At 39.0% G+C, this 17,793-nt stretch overlaps 1 protein-coding gene across 1 annotated transcript in view; it reads left to right on the top strand.

Annotated features, from left to right (window-relative positions):
- The window catches only part of Il23r (interleukin 23 receptor), a 62,108-nt gene that overhangs the window by 42,627 nt on the left and 1,688 nt on the right, over nucleotides 1-17,793 (top strand). The window contains exons 8-10 of the mRNA XM_050130332.1: nucleotides 10,851-10,937; nucleotides 13,508-13,610; nucleotides 16,357-16,447. Coding sequence (XP_049986289.1) covers nucleotides 10,851-10,937; nucleotides 13,508-13,610; nucleotides 16,357-16,447 — 281 coding nt within the window. The remainder of the gene's footprint in view (nucleotides 1-10,850; nucleotides 10,938-13,507; nucleotides 13,611-16,356; nucleotides 16,448-17,793) is intronic.

The raw sequence follows: 17,793 nt of genomic DNA, 5'->3' as shown, positions 1-17,793 counted from the left end.
TTACTCAGGAGATTTTGTCTTTTTCTATGTCCCATGTAGATTAGATCCATGTATGTCTCTCTTAGGGTCCTCTTTGTTGTCTAGGTTCTCTGGGATTGTGAATTGTAGGCTGGTTTTCTTTACTTTATGTTTAAAAACAACTTTTGAGTGAGAACATATGATAATTAATTGTCTTTCTGGGTTTCTTCACTCGATAAGATGTTTTCTAGCTCCATCCATTTGCCTGCAAATTTCAAGATGTCATTTTTTTCTGCTGTGTAGTACTCTATCGTGTAAATGTACCATATTTTCCTTATCCATTCTTCAGTCAAGGGGCATTTAGATTGTTTCCAGGTTTTGGCTATTACAAACAATGTTGCTATGAACATAACTGAGCACATGTCCTTGTGATATGATTGAGCATGCTTTGGGTATATAGCCAAAAGTGGTATTACTGGGTTGAGGAATGTTGTTTCCTAATTTTCTGAGAAATCACCATACTGATATCCAAAGGGGCTGTACCAGCTTGCACTCCCATGAGCAATGCAAGAGTGTTCCCTTTACCCCACAACCTCTCCAGCATAAGCTGTCATCAGTGTTTTTGATCTTGGCCATTCTTACAGGTGTAAGATGGAATCTCAGAGTTGTTTTGATTTTCATTTCTTTGATGATGAAGGATGTTGAGCATTTCCTTAAGTGTCTTTCAGCCACTTTGATTCCTCTGTTGAGAGTTTTATGTTTAGGTCTGTACTCCATTATTTTTATTGAAATATTTGTTCTTTTGATGACCAATTTTTTGAGTTATTTGTGTATTTTGGAGATCAGACATCTGTCTGATGTGGGGTTGGTGAAGATCTTGGCCCATTTGTAGGCTGCCAGTTTTGTTTTGTTGACTGTGTCCTTTGCTTTACAGAAGCTTTTCAGTTTCAGGAGGTCCCATTTATTAACTGTTTCTCTCAGTGTCTGTTTAGGGAGTGGTCTCCTGTGCCAATGCATTCAAGTGTACTTCCCACCTTCTCTTCTATGAGGTTAAGTGTGGTTGGCTTTATGTTGAGGTCTTTGATCCATTTGGACTTGAGTTTTGTGCATGATGATAGATATGAATCTATTTTCATTCTTCTACAGGTTGATATTCAGTTATGCCAGCATTATTTGTTAAATACGCTTTCTTTTTTTCCATTTGATTCTTTTGTTTCTTTCTCAAAAATCAGGTGTTCATAGGTGTGTGTATTAATGGCCAGGTCTTTGATTAGGTTCCATTGGTCTTTCTATCTGTTTTTATGCCAATACCAGGCTTTTTCCATCATTGTAACTCTGTAGCAGAGTTTGATGTCAGGAATTGTGATGCCTCCAGAAATTCTTTTGTTGTATAGGATTGTCTTGGCTTTCCTGGGTTTTTTGCTTTTCCATGTGAAGTTGAGTAGCATTTTTTCGAGGTCTATGAAGAATTTTGCTAGGATTTTGATGGGCTTTGCATTGAATTTGTAGATTATTTTTGGTAAGATTGCCATTTTTACTGTGTTAATCCTACATGGCCAAGAGCAGGGAAGATCATTCCACTCTCTGGTGTCTTCTTCAATTTCTTTCTTCAAAGATTTAAAGTTCTTGTCATACAAGTCTTCCACTTGTTTGGTTAGAGTTACTCTGAGATATTTTGTGACTATCGTAAAGGTTGATGTTTCTCTGATTTCTTTCTCAGCCCATTTATCATTTGTGTAAAGGAGGGCTACTGATTTTTTTTAGTTAATCTTTTATCCTGCTACATTACTGAAAGTGTTTATGAGTTGTAGAAATTCCTTGGTAGAATTTTTGAGGTCTCTTATGTAAACCATCATATCATCATAAAATAATGAGATTTTTTACTTCTTCTTTTCTGATTTGTATCCCCTTGATCTTTTTTGCTGTTGTTGCCTTATTAATCTAATTATTTTCTTTTCTGAGATTTTATTTAATGTGTGTGGGTGTTTTGCTTGCAAGTTATGTCTGTACACCTTATATATGCAATATCCAAAAAGGCCAGAAGAGGGCATCTGATCCTTTGAAACTGGAGTTACATATGCACCAACGTGGAGATGCTATGACTCTAACCTGGTACCTCTCAAAAAGCAGACAGTGCCCTTAACTGCTGATCCATTTCTCCTGCCCCCCTTTCCTCATTCAAACAAAGTTTCAGCTACTTCATTTCATCGTTATTAGTAAGCTTCTTTAAATAGATTTTCATTTAAGCTTTTATTTCTTTATGTCTAAAAAAGAATTATTAGATTAAGAGTTAGGCAAATTTGTCTTCTTTTGTTTTTTAGTAAGTATCATTACCTTATATGTACAAATACAAATAAAATCTGGGAGAAGCAATTTACACAGGTGAATATTGACATGACTTGTGATTGAGACAAAACAAAATCTATTTCCATAATATTATTATAGTTAGCCAATTTGCTTGGTAATATAGGTATTTTTCCAACAGTTAAACTCCAAGTAATTAAGGGTTTATTCATAAGGAAGTACATACAGTCCAAGCAATAATGTTCCTTCCATGGAGGATTTTCCCAATTTATTTTCTAAAAATTATTACATGTGTATCACCGTGTTTCCATATTTCCCAAAGTATATCGAACTAGTTTAGTGGACATTTCTCTGTATTGCTGCTCTCTGAAGAGTGCCTTTTCCTTACCTTCAAAGCTTGATCTTGGGCACAGGGCATAGGAACACATTCTTATAATCCTGTAACATGGGAGGCTGAAGCAGGACGATTTGGAGTTCAAGTTCATCCTAGGCTATGTAGTCTGCCAATAAATAATGGAAGGATGGATGGGTAGGTGGAGGTGAATGGGTGAATGGAAGGATGGATGGATCGATGGGTTGATGGATGGATTGGGGATGAATTGATGGAGGATACAAGCAGCAAAAACTGGCCTCAAGCTGAGATGTTAGTTAGTTGTAGACTGCTTGGCCTACCTGCTTCAATTACTGCCAACTATGACAACAATAAAAGCTTTAAAAAAAAAAAAACCAGCCTCAAAAAGAAACTGAAAGAGCCCATTTATAGTTAGAGTTGGGTGACTTGAATGACTTAATCTCTTTTCCTTTCTTGAGTATTAAGCCTTTACTGGAAAGCAGAGGTCTATACCAAAAAGAAAAAAAAAAAATCAGTTCCTCAGAATAGAAGGTCAGGCTTTAGGACACCCACAGGGGAAGTTTTGCTGGTTAGACACCCATGCTCCTCTATCCTAGCATGTTATCAAGAGGTCACTTAGTAAGACAGGGAGTCTTTAAAACATAATATATTAGCTAACATTTCTTGGATGATTACATCGGTAGGGCACTATGGTAAGCATTTTACCTCAAAATTGTCCTTTATTGACATAGTCCTGTAAAACCAGCATGATCATTGTTCCACCCATTACCTTCACCAGATGAAGGTAATGAGGTCCAAAACCTTGCCAAAAGTTACACAACAGGCAAATAGCCAAGTTCCGGCAAGATCAGGCTATGGGGTTCCAGAACAGTTCTGCCATTTGCCTTCCCTAGAGAACCAGAATCGTCTGTGTCCACCCCATCTCAGCATCCTGTCTAAACGCTCCACACATATGTCAGTAATAATGCTATGCTGACAGAGCCTTGTTTCTGTTGGAGGACTCACTTGGAAAATGCACAAGTGGGGGAATAGTCATAATGTGCCATCAAGAACTTCACACCTCGTCATGAGTAACTAATGAGGAGGCAGGCTTAATTTGTGGTGATGATAATGAAACCACGGGACTCCAAAAATCTTGAGATGGTGTAAGGACGGGGGTAGTCTGAGAAGAGGAAAAAAGAACACGTGGAAAAGGTAACTTTGTTGAAGGCAGGATAACCATGGGCACTTCATAATAAGTCTTCCAAGCAGGTTCCAGTCAAGTAAACTAGAGTACACTGTTTCTCAGAGTGGGGGCCCTGGGCCAGTTGTTTGGAAATGCCTGTGTAGAGATTCCTAAGCCACTTCACTCCCAGGTTCTTCTGTAATGAAGTGTAAGAAGCATTGTTCTAAATGGCATAGCAACCTTCAAATAGAAGCTCTGGTTGGGTATATACTACTTGAAATTCCAGCATGAGGCGCAAATCCCACCAGGAGTTCAAGGGCAGCCTGGACAGTATAGTGAGTTCTAAGCCAGCCTGGAAAATGTAATGAAACTCATCTTCCCACTCCAAGAACAGAGAGAATTACTAGCTACCATTCTTCCCAGGTTTAGTTTCCAGCTCTCAATTTTCAGTGTTCCCAGCCTATTCTTGGGTTCTTTAGATAACTAAGACAGAAACAAGAGGCAAACAATAACATCTAAATGAGCCCAATAAGGGAGACAGCGCAAAAAAAAAAAAAAANAAAAAACAAAACAGTGTTCCCAGATTGGGTTCCCAGGGACTCAAGTGTCACAGATACTTAAGTAAAAGGTGGGCTCCCAAGGCCACCTAGTCAGCTACTACACACAACCCGCCATTTCCACAGATATAGTTAGAGATCTTTGCTCTCCTTTCTGGAGTTACTGCTTGGCTTAATGATCTGCTTGTGTGAACTGGGTCTATCTGGGCTCTGCTTGCAAAAGAGGGGGGAGGCACTGCCTCTGTGCCCTCACTAAGATGTATAAACTAAGTTGTGGTCTATTATAAAAGTGGGGGTCATGGAAAAGCTTTGGGGAGGAGTCAACAGCTTTGCAACCTGGTCATTGGTGGAAACTGTCTTTGTAAGCAGAATGCATTGGCGAGAGGCCTTGGTGATAGTTTGGGGCCCTGTTGTTTAGTCTCCTTAAGAAAGAACACCTGGCAAAGGCACGAAGCAGGGCAAGACCAGTTTCAAACCTGGTTTTAGTAACCACAGGCTTCAGAGAGCAAGGAAGAATCTTAGGAATTCTCCTGAGTTCTGTCTGCGCACTTCCCTGAGAGTCTGCCCATCCTGGCATCCTTGGCAGCGCAGGCTCTCGGGAAGCACAGGCACAGGTCTGTCTTCAAGAATCCTGTCCACATGACTCTCTCTGCCACATTCAATTTGCTCTGGCTGTGAGGCCTCAGTGAGACAGAACGACTGAGGGCTTCTAAGCCAACAACATGGACAGCTGCTATAGAAATCTCTGGGACTTTAAGCACAGATAATACCGGAAATGACAAAGATAATTCGTCAATAATTTGTAGAAAACCAATACTGAAAATGTGTAAGTTCCCTGAACTCAGTGCTACCAGTGTAAATCGGTGACACTGTCTGTCCTACAGACCTCTCTGTGATAGAAAAGGGCTTGAATTTCGCAATCCTTTTATGAAGCTAGAGCGCCAAGGGAAAGGCAATAATTTCATAATGACTAATTAGTGTGCTTGAACTGCAGCTTTCAGTAGAAGTTTCCCAGAGAAGACAGACACCTGCCTGGACGGTTTTCCGGAGGAAGGCAAGTGTGAGCAAGTTGGGAAACTCCTTCTCACTTTGTTCCTGTGGAGTTAGTAGCTGTAGCGCCACCAGTACTGTTTAGGTGCTCATTATCAGTTTTTCAAGATTTTTAGTGCCTAAAGAAGGAAAAAAAAAACAAACATCTTAATAGAACTCAACATATGTGCTGTTAAGGGTAATGCAAATTTGATAATGCTGTACAGAGTTTTCCAAATTTCCCCTCATTTGTAATGTGAGAATTTTCATTCACACATATAGGTGAATTATAATTTGTAGATTCTTAGTTAATAAACTGTGAAACAAACACAGCACTCCTTGAAATATGAGCCACTTTTGAATTTCTCATCCAGGTTTTATCTTCTCCTGGTCCTGCCTCTAATAAACTACTGTGTTTCTGTAGCATAAGTAAAAACTCAAGATTACTGAAGGGCTAGAGAGATTTCTCAGTGGGTAGGAGTGTGTGCTGTTCTTCCCAAGGGGCTCCTAGGCTATTCAGACTTGAGAACAGGGAAGGACTGTAGCCAAAACCAAGACTGGGACTTTAAAGAATCTTTGACAACAGGCAAAATTCTTATCTCTAGAGTTTTGACGTGCTTTGGTCTCTGACCCTCATCTCTGTGTGGTCCTCATGGCTTGGGGAATTTTCTTGAACAGCTTCTGGTTGTTTTTGCTTCCCTTTCTCTTATTTGTTGCTGCAGCAAGATGCCTTTGTCATCTCCCCTCTTCTCTGTAAACATGTAAACAATGGAGGAGCACATGAACTAAGAGAGTCTGTTGGTGGTGTCTCTGCATACCTTGCCATCCTTAATTATCCTGGATAATATGATTCATGCTTCCTTAAAATAACTCTTGATCTGGCTTAGTTTTCCCAGTCTCGTGGTGAGTTGGTTGTTGACTTACTATGGTTTCTTCCTTGGGCTACTGATGCCTACCTGCTGTTGTATGGTCAGTGTCTTCTCTTTGTCAGTTAATATAGGCTAGACCAAATTTTTGAGCATGGTCTGATGGTATTGAAATCCACCTCCCAGGTTTGGCCTGGGATAATGATATTTAAATGTTGTTAGATGGCTGAATAATTAAAGTAAGATTTAAAAGATAGGAACCTAAAGGAGATGTTTATGTTTTAAGAAAATAGTTGGTTGGTTTAAAAAAAAAAGTTACCTCTTGCTTTAACTCTTCTTTCTTTTGGAAAGAAATAGAGCCTTGAAAAATAATTAGAGATACGGAGCTCAAGATATATAGGGAAAATCAACAGATAAGGGAAGGAAATTCCTGTGCAATGACACTTGTCCCAAAGCTGATTATAATAGTGAGAATTTGGAGTCAATTTAAATGTCCAAAAAGCAATAAATAATGTTTTTGAGGCTTTAATTTATGTAAAACAACTGTCTCATTGTGTCTCATGAGAATGCCCCCCCCCCCCCAGACTCATGTGTTTGAATACTTGGCCTCTAGTCAGTGAAACTGTTTGGAGAAGATTAGAAGGTATGCCTTAGTGGAGAATGTGAGTCCAGATCTGACCCAACTAATCTCTCTCATTTTCTCTCTCTTTCTCTGCCTGCAACTTGCTTGTCAGATGTGAGCTCTGAACTACTACTTCTGCCACCTTTGTCCCTGCCATAATAATCATGAACTAACTCTTAGAAACTGTGAGCAAGTCCCTCAATTAAATGCCTTCTTTGATAAGCTGCCTTGATCGTTGTGTCTCTTCACTGCAATAGAACAGTAACTAAGACAGTCATTAAAATCCCTAAGCGAAGCATGGCTGTTTTCCAGTTTTGCTGTGAAGAACATAAATCACAGAAAGGATTAATAATCCATTTGGGATTATGTAATTCCAAGTGATGGAGCTAGGACCTCAGCTATTTTATGTGAGTCAACAGTTTATGTTCAAAACAGCTTTTCAACAGTAGTGTGGTTGAATGGATACTGTATTGTATGAGCATGATGAATATTAAGCAACCATAAGTGTGTTTTGAGTAATTTTTAATGAGGAAGTGCTCATTATATAACACTGGATGCAAGAGACACGCTGTGGCATTGCTAGAGCATGTGATCTCCAATAGGGTGTCGATGTGGAAACAAGTATTTCAAATGACTGTCTCTAGGTTGTGACAGAGTCTGAAATACTCTGTGCCCTCTATAATCTTCTGTACTTCCCAAGCCTCCCATAATTAGAGTGTGTTGATGGAGTGATCAAGAAAGATATCTGGGAAACATAACCATAGACTAAAGCTTTGAAGAACCAGTGCTCAGTGTTTTAGCCCAATAATACACACTGCAGTGGGATCTAGAACGCAGTGAGGCCAGGCAGTGCTGACACCCTGTGACTTATCCTCAGAGACGCAAGGTCATCTTTGGCGGGGGGGGCAGACTTCTGGCAGGTTCACCACCATGAACTGCTGCAAAAGTGAGACTATTAGTTTATGAGCCTAGTGACCAGTACATAATACATGTAACAAGTAGGTGAGACATTGACAAGTTAGTTACCATTCTTAAGTCTTCATTCAGTAAACAGCGTGCTTAGTTACGATGAAGTTACAGGCATGATTGTGAGACTCAGCAGAGAGCATATGAGGTCTACTGTGTCATCTGAAACACACTAGAAGGTACCGGATGGTTGCCTCACAGTGATAGCAAACATAGATTGCCCAGACATGGTTTGCCTGGAGGTCACCATACAGTGAAGAGCTATGGAGATCATTTGGTACCAGCTCAAAGAAACAAATAGAATTCATTATTTCTAAAACCAGTCCTTTGGAGTAGATTTGGTTAATTTAGCCTGTTATTTGTTGGGCTTAAGAGTATATTTATGCTCTGTTTTTTGCCCAAGAATGAGGAACTATTCTTATTGTAAAGATTGTAAAGACTCTAGCTATCTCCAGAGACATTATTTTCTTTTTTTTTTTAAGATTTCTTTGTTTATTATGTATACAGTGTTTTGCCTGCATGTATGCCTGCAGGCCAGAAGAGGACATTAGAACACATTACAGATGACTTTGAGCTACCATGTTTTTGCTGGGACTTAACTCAGCCTTGGGAAGAGCAGCCAGTGCTCTTAACTGCTGCACCATCTCTCCAGCCCCCAGCCTTCAGCCCCCACTCTGTCTTCTGTTAGGATCACTCTTACTTTCCATGCCAGTATGTGTAAGCTACATCCAAAATCTTTTGAAGTTAGAAATTATTTGGGTTTCTGAATGTCCTCAAATATATCCTGTGAAGATAGAATAGTCACACAATGTAACACTCTACTTCAGGGCAGAACTGCCCCACTGTGAACAGAACACCACTTGTAATAAAGAAATACCAGAGATAGCATGAGGGTTTCCCAGCATTGGTAGTTAATGGCCTGGTGGTTGAAGCTGACACAAACAATGTTTTACAGCTGTGAAGGAGTCTGTGTGTATCATTCTATTTGCGGGGGCTTTCATGTGTTAAAATACTTAAATGTACTACAAAATACTAAAAGCTGGTGAATTAAGAGGGTATAATTGGGTTGTTTTTATCTTACACATCTGTTTTCTGCAAAAATATCTTCGCCATAACTTTTGCTTTTATAACAAAAATTAAGTGTGAGTTATAAAGAAATTAGCCACTTGGTGGCAGTATAGCATGGAGAATGTATGGCATCATTTCGGCCCTACGCTAAAAAAAATTGTCATAGATTTTTGATTTCTTCTCTGATAGTCCTGTTTATAAGCTATTTTATTCAGATATCTAATTCTCTGTGAAATTATCCCCTCATAATCAAGCACCTCTTTTAAATGACTAATTTAATTTAAATGAGTACACCTTGTTGATTTGAAATTATACTAACAGACTCTAAAGGAAAATTGCATTTACTCATTAAGGCTAGGAATGTTAACTATAGTTATTTTTTATGATACAAGTTAATAACTCAGTAAAGTTTTCATTGTCAAATAATCAACTTAGTTTATACAACAAAATTATATTAACTTGTATTAAACTACAACAACACAACTCATTATTTTTAAATAAAAATGCTAGTTTTCAAATAATAAAAATAAAAATACCAGCAACATACGCTGTAAACCTCTGTCTTTACTAAAGGGAAAACTATGCTGCACTTTAATGTTGTGTTTCTGTTCTTATAATTCCAAAAGCATGTAGCTGCAAGTCCCTCCCGAATTGGGATAATTGTCACTGCTCTGCGAAGCATCCATCTAGGTAGCTGGCCTGGCAGTTGGCTATGACTACTTAACCTTCATGACTCAGAATTTAGTAGAATTATTTTCTGGGGAGCCAAAGAAACTTTGGGAAATATTGAGAAGCTCAGAATAATTTCTGATAGCCACAGTCACAGGGAACATTTTGCTCTTGATGCAGAAAGTCAGAACACAGATAGACCTTACAGTTTTCAGTTACCTATACCTTCTAAAATCCCCAGCCCTAGCTGACAGAAAACTGTGCTGAAGTTGACTGCATACAATTAGCCTTTTCAAAAAAATTCTAAAGGTTTGTAAGAATCTTTTCTTTGAATATGTGTTGTCCATTTCTTAATGAGTATCCCAGAAACCGCACTTTATCACATAAGTCTTTGGTTGCTTGGCAACAGGGACATCTCAAGTTGTGCAAGACACTTTTCCAAAAGGTGAATTTGAACAGCAACCCTGGAATGACTAGGTAGCTAGGGTTTATGAGATGCTGAACTTAGAACGTTTTTCAGAATCAGAGCCTTCTTTGGTGCTGTCTTCTGCTCTTGAGGGTTGTGTCTTTGAAGTCACCTCTGACAGCTCTCATTTATTAGGAATCAAGAGATGGGCAAGCTTGCTATGGAATGCTTTTGAATTTAGACTTAAAGTAAATTAATTGCCAAGACTTCTTACCTCACCCAGTTCTGAAGTTTTCATTAGTGGAGCCCTGAAAGTCTGATGGCTAGACAGGGCTGGCCAAGATCCTCCCGAGCAGGAAAGCAGCAGAGAGGAGTCATTAGTGACATCTCAACGCTGTGGTACAACTTCAAAGTGTCTGCTCATGAAAACTCCCCTTGGTGCAGCCAAAGCAGGATGAGCAAACTAGAGCCTGTATCAAGGCAGAGGTGATGCAGCCTGGACAGTCAAGGCAACTTGGACTTCATAGCATCATTGCCTATTGGAAGAAACCAAGTAGGGACAAGTTATTGTGCATTTTTATCATAGGGTGAAGTTTTTCTCTTGGTAGTGTCTTGGTATGTGTTGCTAGAAACCAAGTGAAATCGCTAGCCACATTGGCATTTTAAAGCCTGGTGTAGTTTTAACTGTCCAGGCAGAAGTTTTTCCTTCGAGACGTAGTTACTGAAAAGAAAATAAGAAAAGGTACATAGTTGAGATCTGTGCTTTATTCCACCCTCTGAACCTATTGAAATTACTAGTTTGATCATCTCCAGACAAGAGAATGTCTCAGGAATATGGGTCACCTGAATGCCCAGTTCTAAGTTGCTGATATTCTTCCTTGTTCTAAGTTCCCCAGGTCACATCAAGATCATCCCAAGAATCTCAGAAGATTGAGATGCTCGCTGCTACAGTCATTAAAGAACATTCTATTTTTGGTAAAAAAAAAAATGCACATACATTTATGTGTGTGACCATGTATTATGTAGTATGTATGTATGTATATATGTATGTATGTGCGCTAAGGCCTCCTCAGCAGAAAAATTCCATACCAAAAATAATGCATCAGCATTTCTGGGAGATACTTGACTAGGTTCAAAATGTGCTTAAACTGATTGTAAGCAGTAGTTCAGCCTGCTGTGGTAGTGAGTTTGTCACATTGTTGTTTCAGCAGACTCTTCTGAGTCTCAAGTCCCAAAAATGTCTATCACCTGTCCATCATGTGCTAGGATCGTCTATACATCATCTGTCAATCTGAAGAGAACCTGTTGAGATAAATGCCATTGGTCTACTTTATAGGCAGGAGAACTGAAGTTCAGGAAGGTTGAAGAATGCCAAAATGTATGAAGCTATTAGAAATTCAAGCCTTACTCTTTTATTTTCATTTATTTATTTGTTAGTTTTTGCTTTGTTTTGTTTTTCAAGACAGGGTCTCACACTGTAGCCCAGTTCAAAGATGTCCTGAAATTTACAAGTCTCCTGCCTCAGCTTCCCAAGTGCTGGGATTCCAGGCATGAGACATCACACTCGGCCCTATCCTTCTAAATATACAAGTCTGTGCTCTTTCTTTTAGATGAACCAGTTACCATTTTATTTGGTAATATGCTTTGATGTGTTTTTATTGATGGCCATGCATAAACGTTTCAGCATATAAAAATATTAGATAAAAGTATACAATGAGCAAATATAACTCCAAACTGAAATTTGTCATTGAAAAACATGAGGCCCTGACAGACTATTTCACTAGTAGACTATTTGCTTCCTGGCATGGAATTCTAACAGAACTGGAATAAGAAATTTTGCAGGTGGTATTGACATTTTTGCACTGTTGTTAATTCATTCAACAAATATGTGTTAAATGACTATGTATCAGGTACTGTTCTGGGTGATGGGAAATTAACAATGAAAAAAATGGACAAAGCTGGACCTGGTGGAATCTGCCTTAATCCTAGCAGTGGGGAGGTTCAAGCAGAAAGATCAGCAGTTCAACACCTCAGCTACACAGCAAGTTTAGAAGCCAGTCTGGGCTAAGTGAGATCTTGCCAAAGAGTGAAGGAGACAAGGGATGGAGGAAAGAAGGAAAGAAAAGAGGAAGAAAAAGATGGAAGGAAAATGTAAACAATGCCTTTGTCTTGAGGTTCTACTTTTCATAGATAGGAGAGAAAAATAACAAAATAAAAGGGAAAATGTCTCATGTTGTGCAGAAACATGAAGCAGGCAAAAACATCCCAGTATAGATTCCTAATTGCACACATGCACTATGAATTTTCTGTGGAAATTTTGGAGGCTTGGGACCCATGACAACTCTATTAGACACACAAGATGTTCTATAGAAAATTAAATGTGAATCTCAACAAGTTTGTAATTATTCCACAAATCCATAGAGTTAATGAATGACAGAGTTCAACTAGACTCCTGGTTTCCTGGTGCCTCTGATCTCCTTTGTAAACCATTTCTCTGAGCACCATGTGACCTTGATAACTTTCTATCTAATTCCAAGCTCTAATGCTCAACAGTATGCAATAGTGTGTAACCCCATTAGTTGCTTACGATATTCAAAAATAACTCTTAAGCCCTAGAAAAATACTAATTCCCTAATGTGTGAGAATTTGAAACAGGCTAAAGTTCACAGGCTCCTTACCTGGCAAGTGGGTTTAAAGATGAAGGCCAGCCTGGATACCCCCAGGTCAATGGAGCAGAGACGTGGCTAGTGTGGGGCTAGAAGCCACCTAGAGCTAATTATTTAAGAAAAGTGGGAAAAGGGCAGGGATGGAAGAAGAAGGATGGAAAGGTAGCTGCTAACTCAGAATGGCCCACAAGTCCCAAGAAGATAAAGTCATATCTGAAATATCGTCTAGATCTGAAAATACTGAGGTTATCGTCCCAGGTACTGGGGAGAAATATGATGAGTCTCTGAGCAGCACGTGTTGGATAAACTATATTGAGAAAGCTAAAGTGATCAAGTCAACTTCAAAATGTAAGAAAGGTCTTTTTAAAATAGGTGTAAGAAATAGCAATTTTTATTTCTTTCTCACAGCATATATTGTGCTAAGCAAAATTACTGTGCTTTCTCATAGGTCAAACTTCATTTTAAAGAATGGTCAGATAAATTTTGCCTCGCAGAAAAGGTTACAAAAAGATCTTAGTTGTGGCTTTCGACTGCCTTAGACATTGTCACAGCAATTGGGAATTCTCAGCTGTGTCAGACAAACCAAATGAGGTTCATCAGAACACATATTCATATAAAATATGTTCGTGTGAGTTGACCACATTTGCTGGAGATGCACTTCTAGAAACCATTGACCTCAGATGGATGTGGTCCAATTTCCTCAGACAGAAGATGGTTTCCTGGGGTACACAGTCAGGCAATCTAGAAGGGCGGTCACTTTGTAGTCTTAGGCGAGTGTTAACTCTTAACTGTGACTCTAAGCAGGGTACCAAAAGCAACAACATGATCATCACGTGGACACGAATGCCAAGTTAAAATTACTTTTCTTTCCTTTGTTAGATAATAGTCAAGACATTGGATTTTTGTCGGGAATGGTCTTCTTGGGCATCTTGTTGTCGATTTTCTCTCTGATTGGGATATTTAACAGATCACTTCGAATAGGGTAGGTTTTTGCAGTTTCTGGTTTCTGATTTAGGCCATATAAGTATACTATCAAAATGTAGTCAATTATTTACTAAAAATATACATTAACATCTTTTTTTTGAGAAAAGAGAGATTTTAATCATTATTGTGTGTGTATGATGTATGGCTGGAGGTGCGCGTGGAGATCAGAGGACAACTTTGACGAGTTGGTTCCCTCCTTCCACCTTAAAGTGAGTTCAGGAACTGATCAGGTCACACAGGTATCCACAGCTGGTATAAGGCTGTGAGTGTGACATCCAGGTTTTGTCCTGAAGACAACATTTCACAGCACTCCTCCCTGTTCTCTGGCTTGTGCATTCTGTCTGCCCCTTCTTCTGTCATGCTGTCTTGACTGTCATGCTGTCTTGAGCCTTGCATTATAGGTGGTCCACTCAGACTAATCATTAAGCATTACTTGTTTCTCAGCACTTTGACCAGTTATGAGTCTCTGCATTGACTTCTGCTTACTGCAAAAAGAAGCCTCTCTGACCCAGGTTGAGAATACTACTAATCTATGGGTATAAACAAATACATAGAAGGCAATTTTACTACATGTCCATTTAGCCAGAGAACAGTAGTAGATTGCTTCTTTATTTAGGCCTATCCCCTCTTCAGATATGAGCTTTTAACTGAGTTTATAGTATCACAATTTAATTACCTCCTGTGGAAAGGGATTCAAACCCAATCAGAAAGTTGTTGGTTACTCCTGCAACATTCATGGCACTATAGCACAAGTGAACACATCTAGCCTGGCATTTTAGTATTGTAGAACATGGAATTACCACTGGGTAAAACCACTGATGACTTTTCTCTCTCATTAGCCTACATAGCCCCTTCCAACACTATGAACACTGACCAATAGGAAGAAGTTCCAGGTCTGTTCCAGCATAATTTCCCTTTATTCTGCAACCAAAATGTATGGTGTCTTCAGAAATAATGTCTTACCATCTTGTTATGGTGGGCAGTTAAAAGCAGTGGGAATGGTTTGTGTTATCTTAAGGAAGGGCCCATCTTCTTTCAAACAATTTATCCCAGTATAGTATTAGAAATGTTTACGCCTAGTTGTTCAAAATGAGATATGAGTAAGGAAAGTTCTCTAGCATTAAAGGCCTCTGATATTTCTAAATGTTACCAAATGCATTTGGCATTTCGTATATGTTAATAGACTAAAGCTGTTTAATGTTGCAGTTTTCTAATGTGTGTAATAATGCACAGATTTGGAGACACATGAACATTCTTTGGTTTCTGACTTAAACTATATATGTATAGCCAATCAGAAACTGGAAGTCAGTGTCATCTTTGTCATCAGTTGCTTCAGGAGGTAATCAATCATCTAAATATATAATCAAAATGAAGAAGAAAGAGTTTAAGCAAGCTAGTCTATAAATTACTATATTATACTTATTATCTGCACAGCCTTTCCCCACAGAACTTAATATTTCAAATTTTAACTTATATGTTAATAAGTATATCCCTAGTGCATTTCCAAAGTGGACAAACTAGAATGTAATTTTGCTTGGGGATGTTTTTAAATGTAACTAAATACAAAGACTCTTGAAATATCTTTAGTGTTCAAATAATGCCTGCAAAAATTTTGATATTAGTATTATCATCTAAATATATCCTAGATATTTTTGCAATTTTAACTAATAACCATTTTATTACTATAATTAGTAAAACCCAAAGGCTTTTAGTTAGCAATAGTCCATAAGAAAATAGAACGACCCCTGGATAATTTAATTGCTTAAATCCTAATTTTAAGAAAACAAAAGAGAGGCTGGGAAAATGGCTCTTTCATTAAAGTGCTTGCCTTGCAAGCAGCAGGACTTGAGTTTGAGCCCTAGAATCCAAGTTAACAAAGGCCACAGGTATCATGTTGCTTACTCATAATCCTAGTGCTGTAAAAGCAGAAACAGGCATATCTGTGAGGCTCACTGGCCGGCCTACCTGGCCTACTTACCAAACTCCAGGACAATAATAAACCCTGCCTTCCAAATAAGGTAGATAGCACCTAAGAAATGACACCCAGGCCTTCATATGTACACATATCCACAAATTCACATGTATGTATGAAAATACACACACATACAAAGTAGAAAGAAGAAATAATTTTAATATAAGTATTTAACATATATGTAGATACTGTTGGCTACCAAAACTATACATTATTGATAAAAAGCCTATTATTAAAATTAGAACTAAAACAGAAACAAAAATTACCTTTTAAGCGAACACAGATTATATCTATTAGTGACTAAGATCAAGTTATCAATAATGCATCAGTGTCGCACACTCAATGTAGAAGGTGTTTTTATACATGGAGACAGCACCGGGAGGAACATTTGAAAATACCTCAAACTGGTTTCTACCTGAACGCTTAAGTAAGAGATGGAAGACTTTGCTTGGTGGGGATAAGCTGAATTCCATTCTAGCTCCGTGCATCACCTATGATTGCCTGCTCTGATTCGAAATAAATGTGCTGAGAGAGCGTGATGGTGCATAATCCCAGCACTTGGGAAGCAGAGGCAGGAGGATCTCTGAATTCAAGACCAGCCTGGTCTGCAGAGTAAGTTCCAGTATAACCAGGACGACACAGAGAAACCCTGTCTCAAAAAACGAAGGAAGGAAGGAAGGAAGGAAGGAAGGAAGGAAGGAAGGAAGGAAGGAAGGAAGGAAGGAAGGAAGAAAGGAAGGTGCTGCTTCTAATGTATTATTTTGTCTTCTAGAATTAAAAGAAAAGTCTTACTGGTGATCCCAAAGTGGCTTCATGAAGATATTCCTAATATGGAAAATAGTAATGTTGCAAAATTGCTACAGGTAATCAAGCAACACTAAAGAGAACCTGATTGGTTCCAAGTGTGGTAGGTATGTCAGTAATACTAGTGTTGGGAAGACTGGGGCAGGAGGATCACAAATTCAAGGCCAACTACATAATGAAACCTTTTCAAAATAAATAAGCAAGGCTGGAAAGGTTGCTCAGTGTTTAAGAGTATTTATTGTTCTTGCAAAGGGCCCAGGTTCAATTTTCAGCACCCACGTTGTGGCTCACAGTTATCTTTAACTCCAGTTTCAGACTATCCAATGCCTTTTTCTGACCTCTTCAGGCATCATATATCACACATACATATAAACTTAAAAATAAATAGTAAACAACAAAATCCCTGCAATTGAAATATCAGTTGAAGTATGGTCTGGTCATTAGAGTAGAAACATAGCTAGCATGTGTGTGGAGACAAAGTTGTAGCATTTCAAGCCCTCCTTAGATGAAAGACCAGTTAGGGGAGTAAAGGGCAGGAGGAAAGGAAACTGTGCTATTCAGGAAGAAAGATTGGTAAGTGTCTTCGGGGCAGAGGAGTAAGGAAAGAAACACCCTGTGGAGCACACATTGAAGGCTCCAATAGGATTATTTACAAGATGTCCAAGTCTTGTTCCATTCCATTGTTTCAACTTTATGGACCTTGCAAAGATTATCGTTGAGTGACTGTGGAAGATGGTGTCACCAGGGGTAGACTAGGATTTATGTCAACCAGGAAGAAAGGAGTATGCACCAGGATGACCCTGGGAATGAGGGAATTGGGGCGGGGAGCTTTGCCAGCTACAGAGAAAAGGGTCAGAAGTATGTTTCCAGAACTCTGCTCATCCATCACCATTTTCAATGCCCAGTTAGTGGATCAGAAACATGTGATACTACCACAGCAATGATCATAGAAAATGAACCCAAATGTGATGGAGGCAGAGAGGAAATATGGGAAGATTAGGACTTTCTTGAAAGAATGTTCTAGGCAGAAGAATCATGTGAGCTCAAGAACAGAGGGGCCAGCACCATCTTGGACAGTTCAGGCCTATTTGTAAAAACAGACACACACACACATGGTTCTGCTTAACATTGGATGAACCCACTGTCTTAATTTGCTTTCTATTGCTGGAATAAACCACTATGACCAAAAGCAATTTGGGAAGGAAGGGTTTACTTCAATCCTACAGCTTTAAGTCTATTATCCAAGGAAGGCAGGGCAGGAACTTGGGGCAGGTATTGATGCAGAGTTCACAGAGAAGTGGTGCTTACTGGCTTGCTTCCCATGGCTTGTTCAGTCTGCTTTTCTATAGCACCCAGGATCACTAGTTCAGGGGTAGCACTGCTCACAGTGATCCAGTCCCTTCTA

The sequence above is a fragment of the Alexandromys fortis genome, unplaced genomic scaffold, assembly GCF_014885135.2.
Source record: "Alexandromys fortis isolate MF-2015 unplaced genomic scaffold, M_Fortis_MF-2015_v1.1 scaffold_338, whole genome shotgun sequence".
Classification (NCBI taxonomy): Eukaryota; Metazoa; Chordata; class Mammalia; order Rodentia; family Cricetidae; genus Alexandromys; species Alexandromys fortis.
Note: the sequence above shows the minus strand (reverse complement) of the source record. Positions and strands in the feature narration are given on the sequence as shown.